The 13982-nt window shown below is 34.5% G+C and overlaps 2 protein-coding genes across 6 annotated transcripts; both read left to right on the plus strand.

The window, feature by feature from the left end:
- The first annotated feature begins 5706 nt into the window (after positions 1–5706).
- Positions 5707–9912, plus strand: LOC132068086 (SHUGOSHIN 1-like). Of its 5 annotated transcripts, none has more exons than XM_059461556.1 (11): positions 5707–5898; positions 6458–6489; positions 6912–7074; positions 7443–7480; positions 8389–8497; positions 8598–8621; positions 8713–8781; positions 8869–8910; positions 8991–9087; positions 9162–9213; positions 9316–9912. In XM_059461556.1, the coding sequence occupies exons 3-11, from the start codon at positions 6928–6930 to the stop codon at positions 9623–9625; spliced, it is 888 nt and encodes a 295-aa protein (XP_059317539.1). In that variant the 5' UTR covers positions 5707–5898; positions 6458–6489; positions 6912–6927; the 3' UTR covers positions 9626–9912. The 5 variants fall into 5 exon arrangements, with proteins under 5 accessions (XP_059317539.1, XP_059317538.1, XP_059317536.1 ...); XM_059461555.1 differs by having other exon boundaries at positions 6470–6489; XM_059461553.1 differs by lacking the exon at positions 6458–6489 and having other exon boundaries at positions 6875–7074.
- Positions 9913–12173: 2261 nt separating this feature from the next.
- LOC132068088 (zinc finger protein ZAT5-like) lies at positions 12174–13876 on the plus strand. Its single transcript, XM_059461558.1, has one exon. It carries the CDS (start codon positions 12364–12366, stop codon positions 13447–13449), a length of 1086 nt encoding a protein of 361 aa, XP_059317541.1. The 5' UTR covers positions 12174–12363; the 3' UTR covers positions 13450–13876.
- The last annotated feature ends 106 nt before the right edge of the window (positions 13877–13982 follow it).

Here is a 13982-nt window from a genome sequence, read left to right on the forward strand (position 1 = left end):
AGGTGAGAGAGTTTGAAAATTTGATAAAGGGATGAAGGTAAGAAGATGGAAACTGTGAAATAAAGAAAACGAAGCACAAATGAAAAAACGATCAGCAAAGCGACACTAGAGTGGAACGGGTTCCTTGCAAGCTGATTTCAATGACGAATGTGGGTGATTAGATGACAGAATCAACGATGAAAAAGAAGTTAGTGAAATGAGAATGAAGACCAGATGTGGAGGAGTAAAGAAACTGAAGTGAAGATGGTGAAAATGAAGAAGTAAAAATGGAGGAATGAAGGCGGTAAAGGGCTTTATATAGGCTTGGATCACACGGCGGTTACAAATCCCGACCAATCGACGAGTGCCACGTGTCCCGTAATTAATGAAGACGTGATTTGAAGAGACGTGCGTAGCGGCGGTTGCAGAGCTTGGACCTGTCGGGGCACGACACGTGGCAGATGGCAGAAGAAGGTGACAACTGTTCCCGCCAAAACGAGAAGATAAGAACGAGCCAATGTGATCCCCGGTTTCACGATTCATCCACTTCCCGTTACTCCGATATGATCTCGGTCCGGAAAGTGTGGGGACTATCTGTATACGGTAAAAATCGGGTAAAGTTTGTCCGGTGCAAACCGGGGTAGGTAAAAGGGAGAAAACGAACGATAGTGTTTGATCCGAAGAAGCTCCGCATAAATTCGTTGTATCCGGAGATAACTCCTCATCGTGGTTGGTCCGGGGTCCGGTCCTTACATGGCCGAGTTGATCATGGCCGTTGCCGGTTCGAATATAGCGGAATCGCCGTGGCCGTTAGCCCGGTTTCTTTGTGACCATTCCGATCGTGGCCCAATTATTCACCCTCCACGTGTGGGAATCTTGTTGCCACCTGCTTTTGACAGTCGTACGGGTGTCAGACCGTACGACCTAACCTTATCCATATTAGGTTTTCTTTATCCTAAAAGGGCTCCATGATGTATAGAAGGCCCATAGAGGAAAACTATAAATAGGGGTCATTCCCTCACTTTTGGGGTTGGCTTCTTGAATCCAAAAACTTTGTACTTTGAATATATATATATATATATATATATATAAAAATCTCTCTCTCTTTGGTTTCCTGAGACTTTGGTCCGGTTTTACAGCTTGAACAATTCATTGAATCACTTCATTCAAACATTGCTTGGAATATACATAAGATCTTAACTTAAACACATAATTCCCAATATCATTATCCAGTTTTTAGCACACCAACTCATATTTAGGCCATTTCATAAGCAAAATATACATATACATCTTTGTTCACCAAAAAATAGATTAAAGTGCCACATATCCTATACCTCATTTACAAATTCAACTTATTATCCGATTTCGGGGTAAAACAAATTCTTTTTTGAAAACTTAAACGCGATTTTCTTACATATTTATATATTATATATTCATACGACGCGTCAAAAATATTAGATTTAGTTAAACGTTCATCAAACATATTGCGCTTCGTACTATCTAACATGTCTAAGGAACTAGTAACCGATGTTACTCGGACTCTTCAAAAATATTGACGGGTGTGTGTCGGATCCTCCAAAAGTAGTGTATTTTTGGAGGATCCGACACGGGCGCGGCAACATTTTCGGAGAGTCCGAGCAACTTAGCTTGTAACGTGTTATGTTTTCCCAGTCTTTATGCATTTTTCTTTTTCTCTTTCTCTAATTTTATTTGATTTTGGTTTTATGGACTAGTAAAAATGTTATATTTGATTATATGACTTTTTTTCATAAGAGATCTGTAAAACATAACATGAAAAATCAGTAAAATATATGTGATCTTTGTAAGGTCATTTCCTTAAAAAAAAAAAAAAAAAAAAAAAAATTAACAAACTTGAACATCACTCTGATAAGACTTTGCTCATTAATGGTCCAAAAGGTCTACTAATTATATCCAACGTAAAAATCTCGCTCGCACCAGTTTAGTTACATTAAATCACTAGATCCATGACATGTGTTTTTCTGTGTGTATGTATATATATAATTTAATCATGATTAATAACTATATTTTAAATTTATTAAATCATTGACCATCGTAATATTAGTTTAGTATAATAAACACCGAATGAGAATAAATATTTATTCTTATTAGCTTATCCATTAATTTCACCGCAAATCTTGCCTATGTAAAATAAACCTTAGATTGTTCTTTTAATAATGTCTTGTTTAAAATCGAAATGGTAATTGGAATGTGATTGTTGTTTCTAATTTTTTCTTTGAACGGGATTGTGTGCTCCCCATGCTACTCGAACCAGAGCGTACAACTTTTTTACATTTAATTATAAACTTCTTTTCGCATATACTTTTGCAAATTGCAAACAAAATATATACTCTTTTTTTCTCTTTGCTTTTCCTATAAGAAAATCTACCCTCTTTTTCTTTCTTTTTCTTTTTGAATTGATGAAGTTACATATGTTAAATGTTTATGTCTTTATGACTAGGAAGATGGTGTTTATGATAAGGCTTTAGGAAGAGGTAGTCGACATATGAGTGGCAAATCTACGTGTATTTTGTCCAAAACAAGTTATGCATTGCCTCGAGACACAGAAATATCAAAACACACATAAAAAGGAAAACGCCTAAAGTTGTCTTTTAAAAAGTGTCCAACTTTGGACTTGCTTTAATTCTTCTTTGAATCAAAGTATCTAATTTTATTCTCTGACGATATATATCTACCGTGGAATTAACAAAACAAAAAAAAAGTGGACATTCGACATTGAATTAAGTCGGTCCAAATATGCTTGTAATAATAGTGTGATATTAACTATGTATGTACGATTTTTTTGAAAAGATCTGACACTATTAAGAAAAAAAAAAATAGACTTTCAATGATACGTTTGTTGGATTAAAGTCAGTCCAAAAATGCTCGTGATAATGTGTGATATTAACTTTGTATGCACGATTTTCTCGGAAAGATCTGAATCTATTAAGATTATCCCTATCTTATATTTTATAACTTTTTTACTTAATTATTAACTAGATGGCTCATCAAACAACATTAATAGGCTTATGAGGAGATTTAATATTGTGTCCGACCTAATCTGGGTATTTATGAACATCAAAATTCACAGGCTTCTTCTTGTGTATGTGTGTCTCGGAACAACGAGAAAAAGTAGTAAACTCGCTTGTTCTACACCAACTGATATGACCTTGTTTCTTAGCTCTTTTTAATGGGTTGCAACATGAGAGTCACTACCTATTATCTTCATACTGGTGTTATTGAACCATGGGTTCTTATACCGATTTGTTGGGCAAAACCAATTCAAAACGTTCTTAACATGATGTGATATTGTCCACATCTTTTGAGATCGAATGATTTTTGTATCATCAAAATTTCTGTCAAGTTTCGAGAAATATAACTTTTGTTTCAATTTATACTCAATACTAAGATTTTATGTTTGTGTTTTTCATATTTCTTTGTCTTTTGATATTTCGGCAAATTTTCTGAAAGATATATTCTTATATATTTTTCATTAATCGCTTACTTTATTTCCAACAAACAGAAGTAAAAATTCTATTTCACATCATATAACTCTATATTTACCCAGAGATGTTGCCTTCAATACTTAAAAAGTATAAAATTGAAACATGAAAACAAGAAGAAGAAGAAGAAGAAGAAAAAAAAATTGATAGCTGTGACAAGCGCAGAACTATCACGAAACGCCTTGATTTGGCCCAAACTCTGTAAAAACAAACCCCCCCCCCCCCCCCCTTTTTTTTTTTGTTCGGATTGTCCTACTTTTGGGGTGGTCTTTAATTTTTACCCCTCAAATTGGTGGTATTTAATTTTTGTCCTTCACTTAATACCTCGAGATTCTGGGTTCGAATCCCAGCTCAGTAAAAAATAGAAGGAACTTCGCAAGACAAAGGTTTTGGATTAAAGAAGGCGTAATTTTGGCCAAAATAAGATAGAGTTTGCTAAGATATAGTTTGCCTGCAAAACTCTACCTCAAGGCATAGTTTGCAGGCAAACTCTGCTCCATCAGGCATAATTTGCCTGCAAACTATGCCCAATGGGGCAAAGTTTGTAAGCAACCTCTGTCTAGCGATTTTTTTTTTTTTTAATTTTCGCCTGAGCAGGTGTTCGAACCCGAAACTTTGAGGTTTTAGGCGAAGGGCAAAAGTTAAATACTTTCATTTTGATGGACAAAAATGAAAGACCACCCCAAAATAAGGGCATTACTACGAATTCCATGCACACCATGGACACAGACATGAATTATCAGCCCAAGAAGGAAGTGAGCGAGTAGAAAGGCAAAAATTTTAGTAGTTAATAACTTGTTGATTAGGGTGATTAAGTGTAAAGCATATAATTAACATTTTTGGTTCCTCAGTTATTAGAATTTTTTTAGTCCTTGTGATGTATGATACAACATATTTAACCTTCAATTAATTAAAATATGTGTTTTTGGTCCTTTATGCAAGAAATATGCGATATTTGAGTTATTTTTTGAAGTACATTACCCTCAAATATTACAAGATTAACACAATATATACATGTGTATTTAAATGGTTGAAACGGTAGAGGAAATGATCTCTTATGACTACTTGAAAATTGAATAGAAAAAAATTACTTTTGTTGTTCTCTTATGTGTAAAAATGAATTTATTTTTTGTAAAAAGGATATAAAACTAAAAGCAACCTAATAAAAGACTGCAAACATACTTCTCCAAAAATTTCAAAAATTTGTGAATATTCACGATCTAAGGAATCAAATTAAAGTTTAAATATGCTTAGTCAAATATAATAAGGAGTTAACCTAGAGTTCACCAATAATAAAGGGACCAAAAGTGATTGTCGTCATAATTTAAACTAATGTATGATGTCGAACAAAGGAATTCAAATTGAGAGATCCAAAAGTCTTTTAGCGGATAAAATGCACAAATAAACGGACTTAAAATTTCGGATTCATTTTCGACCCGAATCCCAAAAATTCTTATCCGCCGTCTTCCACCGCATTTCAACTTTCCGGGCAATTTGTCCGCCGCGGTAACATCACCTCAATTATTTGATAAGTTATTATTTTGGACCTTGTGATATAATAACTCAACGCATTTAACCTTCAATTAATTAAAATAAATGATTTTAGTCTCCATATATATATGTATATATATATTTAGACTATTTTTAGAAGTACATTATTCTCAAATATGGAGTAAAAATACAAGTGTAACATGACACACGAGTATTTAATATAAGAAGATTAATAATTCTAAAATTTGTGAATATTTCCGATCAAAGGGATCAAAAGTGCACATTTAAAGTAATTAAAGGTTAAATGTGCTTAGTGAAGTATAATGAGGACTTAAATTATAATTCACCAATACTCCCTCCGTCCCATATTACTTGGCCACATTACTAAAAATACATGTCTCAAATTACTTGTTCATTTACAAAATCAAGATACAATTAATTAAAGTTTTCCCATCTTATCCTTAATATTAAATGTTCTTGAAAATAGTCAATATTCATTAGAATGTATTTATTGAGAAGAGAAATAGAGGTAAGATAGTAAACATCTTTTATTTATGATTTCTTAAGAGACATGCAAAAGGAAAAGTAGTCAAGTAATATGGGACGAAGGGAGTAATAAAGGAACCAAAAGTGCTATTAATCGTGTGATTAATTACACTTAATTAATTTTTAAACTAATGTATTATTACCTTATTACATGTAGTGGATAAGTGGAACCATGGAATTCAAATTGAGAGATCCAAAAGTCTTTTAGCGGGACAAAATGCACAAATAACCGGACTTACAAATTCGGATCCATTCTCGACCCGAATCCCAAAAATTCTCCTCCGCCGCGGTAACATCTCCTCCTCCGCCGCGGTAACATTTCACTCCGCCGCGGTAACATTTTCTCCGGCGAGATCGAGCTGTAAGTTCCCTTTCTCTCTCTATATATATAATCAATTATTATGAGAGAAAACACCATTGATGAATTCTCATTTTGGACCTTCAATTAATTAAAATATGTCTTTTTGGTCCCTTAATTTAGGAATATATTATATTTAGATTACTTTTAGAAGTACTGATTGTTAATAGGAAACTAAGAATTGTTAATAGTTCTCAATGCATTCAGTGAAAAAACAAAAGTAGAAGGTAATTAAAAGGGAAAGTCACACTCTTATGTTTAGTTTTTGAAAATATTTACGCCACGTAGCCCATACTTTGAGTTTGTTACCCGATTTAGCTCAGATTTGTGTATAAACACCTTTTATATACTGTTATACACTTTATACAAGGTTGATACATTTTGTATAATATTGTATATTGGGCTACGTAGCGTAATTTTTTTTTATGTTGGGCTGTGTATTTTTTGAGAATTTCCCTAAATTATAAGGTTAGTAGCACTTTTGATCCCTTTATTATTGGCGAATTCTAGTTTAAGTCCTTATTAGATATTTCTACTAAGCACATTTAACCTTAATTCGTAGTTTACCATTCAGTGAAAAAGCTAAAGTAGAAGGTAATTAGTTATACGGTTAGTAGCACTTTTGATCCCTTTATTAATGGCGAATTCTAGTTTAAGTCCTTAATACATTTCTACTAAGAACATTTAACCTTAATTTGTAGTTTACCATTCAGTGGAAAAGCTAAAGTAGAAGGTAATTAGTTATACGGTTAGTAGCACTTTTGATCCCTTTATTAATGGCGAATTCTAGTTTAAGTCCTTAATACATTTCTACTAAGAACATTTAACCTTAATTTGTAGTTTACCATTCAGTGGAAAAGCTGAAGTAGAAGGTAATTAGTTATACGGTTAGTAGCACTTTTGATCCCTTTATTAATGGCGAATTCTAGTTTAAGTCCTTAATATATTTCTACTAAGCACATTTAACCTTAATTTGTAGTTTACCATTCAGTGAAAAAGCTAAAGTAGAAGGAAAGGGAAAAAAAAAAAAATATGAAGGCTTCATTGGGGAATAATGCTACAAGGAAAAAGCTAGCAGATATTAGCAACATACCGGAAGAAATGCGATTCACTAGCCAAAATGAGAAGGCAGAACATAGCTCAGTTTGTTCGAAAGAGTTCTTAGACAAGCTCCAGAAGGTAGATTTTTCTAAATTTTTTATTTATTTTTTTGTATTTTGTGGACTTGTGGTACTCCCTCCTTTTCAATTTGTTTGACGTGACACGGAGTTTAAGAAAGTAAAGAAGACTTTTGAATGTTGTGGTTGTTAACTAAAGATATATAGAATGTACCAAGATGTCCTTTACTCTTGTGGTCTTAAACATACTACGTGGAAAGTTTGAATTAAAGTGTTGCCAAAGAGAGAAAGCGGCATTCTTTTTTAAAAGGACTAAAAAGGAAAGTAAGACAAACAAATTGAAATGGCGGGAGTATATTGTATTTCAAAAGTTTAGTATTGGTTGAATTTCAGCTCAATTTGGGATTTTTTCATCGAATTTTGGTGCAGGAGAATATGGCATTTATGAAGATTGTAGCAGAAAAAAAGTATCCTTTATTTGTAAGGAATTGCATTTGCTTATAATTGTTTATAGACAGTAGGATATCCCTTTTTCCCATAGAACTAAAGAGTTTTAAAGTTGATTATTACATACTGGAAACTGATCGCATTGTATCACTTCCATCAAAGTCATTACGGAAGTACATGAACCGAAAATGGGAGGAGTTCCCCAAACAGTGTGTTATCTCTGTACAAACTAAGTGGAATAGAGATTCTCCATTGGCGTATCTAGAATTTAGAGTCGGTGGGTTCAGAATTGGTGTTATGGGTGGAGTTATCTCATACCTGTGCTGAAGGGTAGATCTGTCCTTGTTTGTAGGTGGCCTTTACTACATTTATATCAGTTTCTCATAGGCGATATCAAGTCCACAATAAAAGAGGGAGGGTTGCAGTAGAATGAATCAGAGTAAAATTATTCATAATATCTTGAATTTTCTAAACATTAAAGTCATAGGGATGTACTCTTCTAGGCTCTTGAGCTGAGGGTCTTTCGGAAACAGCCTCCCTACCTCCCAAGGTAGGGGTAAGGTCTGCGTACACTTTACCCTCCCCAGACCCCACTTGTGGGATTACACATGGTATGTTGTTGTTGTTGTGCTCTCCTAGGTACATGCTAGATTGGGAGTTTGGGGTAGTGTTAATTGGCCAAGGGGCCGGTTCTTGGAATAAAATTGGGGTAGTGTTAATTGGCCAAGGGGCCAGTTCTTGGAATAAAATGAGCCAATATTGAGTAGAATGGATAAGAATTCATATAGCCGATTTCTATTAGTTCGGGTTAAGGGCATAGTTGATTGAGTTGAATGGTTTGTAGGTGGATTTCTTAGTTAGTATTGGTACTATTACATTTGTACTTGTGAGCTTGTTGCCCTTGTTCCTTGATTCCTGTTATCTATAGCAAAATCATTGAATTAGCTGGAGCTGAGATACAGAAGATGAGAATTAATCTGCAACAAATGCAGAAAAAGAATCATGAGCTTGCGCAATCAAACAGTCAAATGCTTGCGGTTTGTTTTCCCTTCCTGTAACGATGCTAGTAGAAGTCTTTATAGTCTAGTTAGTTTTCCGCCCAGTTACTAAAACTATTTCTATTTGTATTTTTCTCAGGAATTAAATTCAGCTAAAGATAGGGTAAGCACTTGAAACCCACTCCAGGTTTACTTATAAGATCGGAATGATAATTTTCTTCTTGAGCTAATGTAAGTGCAACTTATTTGATCAGCTCAAAACAGTACAGCATGAGCTCGGATGTAAAAATGGTTTAATTAAAGCTAAAAAGCTTGAAGCAGAGGTCAGTGCAGGTTTAGGTAACTCAAATCTGTTTGTTGCCTAAGCTGTTTTTTTCTTTAACTTTTGACCGAGTCTTCTTTTCAATCAGGAGATAGCAAAACAAAAAATGTGCCAGCTGTTGAATGATGAGGTATATAGGCAATTTTTTGTGCATTAGATAATAATTATGGAGCTAGAGGTAATCTTCTCTCTTGATGTTACTGATTGAAGGTGAAACCCGTTAAGTGTGAAGAGGAAGCTGATTCCTCTTTAGGAAATGGTGATAACGATAGACCTGCAAAAATCAAAAGGAAGCCTCAGTCAAAGAGTGAGTATAATATATGGATATTAGGTGAACTTTCTGTTAAGAAGTGCCTAAGATTCTTGCTTTTGGGCGTATAGGTTTGGGCTCTAATAAACAAGTTCAACCCCAGGATATGGCTGAAAATAAAAGGTTATCTATTTTGAACTTATAGAATGTGACATCAATCTTATGATAAAGATTCTAAATATCGTTAAGAAAATTGTTCATAATGACTTTATGCTGTCTTGGCAGGCCTTGTGTAAGACGACAATCTGCTCGGTTTAAACGTGAAGCACCTGAACATACAACAACAACAACATCTACATCTCAATGCCAAGCAACGAAGCATGATGAAGATTATTTTGAGGCAGAAGACAAATGCCCACCAATGGTTAATCTAGTCCAGCAAAATGGTTCTGACGAAGAAAGCAATCCTGCATTGAGGTTTGAACCTATAGAGTTTGGACGGTCATCTTTTAGTAGGCCACTCAGGCACGCAGCTAAAAAAGTTCAGTCTTACAAGGAAATTCCTGTGAACATAAAAATGCGCAGACCAGTTTGAACAACCATAATCTTTTTACTGACCTATTTGCTGTAGGAGCTATTGCTGAGTGATAAAATGCTTAATGGCATCTTTTGTTAGGTTGTCTTTTGTAACGTCGATTGAACCTTTTCTTGGTTTAAACATGTCATGACAAGTGTATTTCCTGAGTAAATGTTCGTAATCAATATCTTGCCTACCGTGTATACTGATTAAACGCATCTTCTTCTGTGTTTGATTAGTGATGAATTAGCTTGAGCCATTTACTTTATCTGATCATACCCTGAAACAAAATATATGTTAAATTCTGTTGATATCATTCAACTTATCCAACCCATTTCTAGGCAAAAATTGATCTCTGACTTTATTTGCTCCTCTAGCACCAGAGATCAAGAATTTGCAATAGAATATGAGGCTTTTGCTAGCAATTTGACCTGTGGTCCTTAAATTATAATGTCATTTAAGTTGTTACTTATTTGCAAATTAACTTACAACAAACATATTATCTTGAGTTGCTCAGAAGCTACTGCATGCATCTGTGAAGTAATTACTAATGTCCAATATATGCAGTAACAGATGCAGTCTATTAATTGTGATGCGATAAATCCTGTCTGTTGATGTCTTGCGTCGACCTGCAGATGCATTGGTTCGTAGGTCTAAAACTATGGTGAGTGAAGGTGTATGGGATGAGGTAGACCTAAAATCACATGGAAGGAAGTGTTTAGTGTTCTTGAAAGGCTTACAATTTCTGGGAATCGATGTAGATTTAGTTAAACATACAATACAATGGAAGAAAAAGATCCATATAGAGGAATAAGTTTACTCTTGTAGAGGACTTTTAATGTTATTATTATTAGTTTACTAGTATTAGTTAGCTTATTTTCACTCTTATTTTTATTTGATATGATAATGACATGAGTTGAGCTCAAAGGGAAAAATGAAGATTCATATAGCCGATCCGCTTCCCTCTCCCCATCCCTTACTCATCTTTTGAAAGCTGTCATCATGGATTTTTTTTTCGTTTGCTCGGGAAAGTACCTTACCCTCACCTTTCTACATTTATTCTTGTATAGAATTTCTTCAGGTATCTATAAGGCATAGTGAAAAGGCCGGTTAGAAGCACAAACAAAAGGATCGGAGAACAAAGAAATAACCTTCCACTGTCGGACAAAATGAAAAAGAGAATCTTTGTACATGATCATAGTATGTCATGTCATCCCAACCTGTTTAGGACCGAGGCATATATATTTGTACATATGTTATGTTAAATTCACACTTAACATGTAGTAGCAAGTAAAGTGATACATGCACCAAATATATGAGAACCAAAGGTGTTATAGTAGTTTGGTAATGAAGAAGTAGTGGTGCCAACTCAACTATCTGTTTCAAGCTATTGATATGATTCCAAAACAATAAATTTACTATAAAAAATAATCAAATAAAAAGATTATGTTCTCTACAGAAGATATATATAGTGTTGATTATGTTCTCTACAGAAGATATATATAGTGTTGGAGACTAACTGAATCATTTGCTTGTCCTAAGCCACTTCCTTACGTGCAATACACAAACACAACTCGGTGTTTTCATCATGACAAGAACTTGCCTTCTTTAATTAGCTCTTTGACTTATTTCTCCTTTTATTAGGACAAAATAATAATATTATTGATCCACTAACAAATTGCCACTTGGTGCATGAACCATCATCAAGTCCAACCCCACAAGTAATAAAAAAATGCTTCATAGTTATCTCGTCCGATTCATATTATCTGTCTTTTAAGATTTCTGCTCAAACTAAAAAGATACTTAATAATCTTAATTATAAAAGAGTATTTGTCTAAAATATTCTCTCTCCTTCAAACGTCTCACTTAATTAATACTCCACTAGTTAGAACACTAAAAATAAATTTGGAAGAAAGGGTAATATATACTTCTTATTTTTCTATAATGCTTCTCTACTCATTCTGTAATGATTGAGCATTTTATAAATAAATCCATACTGAATTTACTTACTAGCTAGACTAGTTAAGAGTCATTAGTGGAACTATATACTACTATTAGAAACTACTAGTACATGCATCAATATTTATTATATAAACATTTCTCCTATTTAAACTCCATATAATCTATACAGGTGTCCTTCATCCAAATAAAAAATCATGGAAATAAAATAATTAGTTCATGATCTCCATTTTAATTAATCACATTACTAGCTGATGAGATGCTTCTTAAGAGATTCATTTAGATCTCTATCTTAACTTCCCTTTTATCTTGTATAATAATATTGATTATCTCAAATACTATAGTGCAATACTATAGTAATATTTAACTTTCTAAACGTCGTGTTCGGTCAAATATAATAGACGAGTCGAAAGTATTACATCACATTCTCTCTCCTTCTCTCCACTTTTCTCTCACTGCCTATATTTTTACACCCTCTCATAATTCTTTCCCCAAAAGTATTGCAATTAGGAAGCTACTTTCAGTTAGTACCATTCTAATTCAGTAAATATATTAGTGGTGTTTGTCTCTTCATTGACTTCTCAAAACCTCCATTTCACTATTTTTGTATATACAAGTATATATAACCATAACTCTCCACTCTCCGTCCCTATCGCTTTCTCTATTCTCTTTCTTCTCTCTTTTGTTCTTTCATTTCTCCCCCCACCCTTTTAATCTTTCATTTTTTCGGGGGAGAATCGTTGTTGTTATTGTCATTAATTTCATGTTTTTGATACGTTCGTGGTGAATGAAGAGAGATGGAGACTCCTCAAGACGAAGTGGTGGGAGTCTCTAAGGGCAAACGCACTAAACGTCTTAGGCCTCAATCTCTAATCCCTTTCACCATAAATGCACATTCATCAACCGGTGACTCGAACATTGATGACACGGTTCACGGAGAAGTCAGTATCATCAACAACAACGACAACAATAACAATTCTAGTACGCCCCCTGCCACTTCAGATGAAAACTTCCCTGACAAGGACGGTGTCCCCACCGAGGAAGAAGAAGAAACGGCCAAGTGTTTGATCCTCTTGTCCCAAGGCGGTCATCCTTATCATCATCATCGTCAGACACCAACTAACAAATTCCTCAATCTTTTCAACGATGACATGGGGTTGTACCAGACCAAATTCAACAGCAAAAGGTACGTGGAGACGACCGACCTAGGGAATGGTGCCAAGGCAGGGACATACGTGTACGAGTGCAAGACATGTAACAGGACATTCCCGTCATTCCAAGCACTAGGTGGGCACAGAGCAAGTCACAAAAAACCTAAGCCATTGACAATCGAACCGAAAAAACAACCATTCTTCTATTTTTCGGACCAAGACGATCCCTCACCAACATCAAGTTACAAGTACAACAACAAATTGTCACCAACATTGTCTCCTCTTTCAGCCCAATTCAACAATATCAACATGGAAAGTCCAAATTACAACAAATCACCTTCTCCTAGAATCCACACATGTTCATATTGTGGTGCAGAATTTACCTCAGGACAAGCTTTAGGTGGTCACATGAGAAGACATAGAGGGGGTGCTAATAATAATAATACAACTTTGTGTTTAAGCCCTTTAAGTACTCACATTCAATCACCTTCCTTTGAAGATCAATTTGCTAATAATTTGAAGAAACCAAGAAATGGGCTGTCATTAGATCTTAATCTTCCAGCACCAGCAGAATATCAAAATCAATCAAGAAATCTTCAACATCCACCAAAATATCCAACTGCTATAGAGCAACAACAAGATCAAGAACAAGCACAGAAGCAACAAGAAGAACAAGAACAAACAGCCCTTGTTTTGTCCACCGCCCCACAACTGATTGATTGTCATTATTGAGAACCTACGTTGCTTGGCCTCTCCAGAACTACTGCCACACCTGTGTCAGATCCTCCCAAAAAAATACTTTTGGAGGATTCGACATGTACATGACAGCATTTTGAAGAATCCGAGTACAACTTTTGAAGGATCCGAGACTAGTGTGACGGCCTTTTTGAAGAATCCGAGCAACATAGTTGAAAATTGTTGTTCTTTCTTCTCTTTCAACCCACAAATTGAATTAATTTATACGCGAACAATCACAATTCTACATGGACATTGTCAAAAGGTAAATGAGAGCCACCACAATCAATTCTTTCATATCTTATTGTTAGCAATTCTAAATTTATTCCTCAATTTCATACGTTGCTACTTATAGTTATAACGTACTAAAATTTAATGTAGTTATAGTGACTAATAGCTAGCTTTATTTGCTACACCTTAAACCAGAAAATTAGAAAAATTACATGGATTTAGTTAAGTTATATACACCGAGAGTGTAAAAATTGTTTACTTTTAATAATCCGTACCCGTAGCCTAATACTAAAGTACTT

Source organism: Lycium ferocissimum, chromosome 8 (assembly GCF_029784015.1).
Source record: "Lycium ferocissimum isolate CSIRO_LF1 chromosome 8, AGI_CSIRO_Lferr_CH_V1, whole genome shotgun sequence".
Lineage (NCBI taxonomy): Eukaryota > Viridiplantae > Streptophyta > Magnoliopsida > Solanales > Solanaceae > Lycium > Lycium ferocissimum.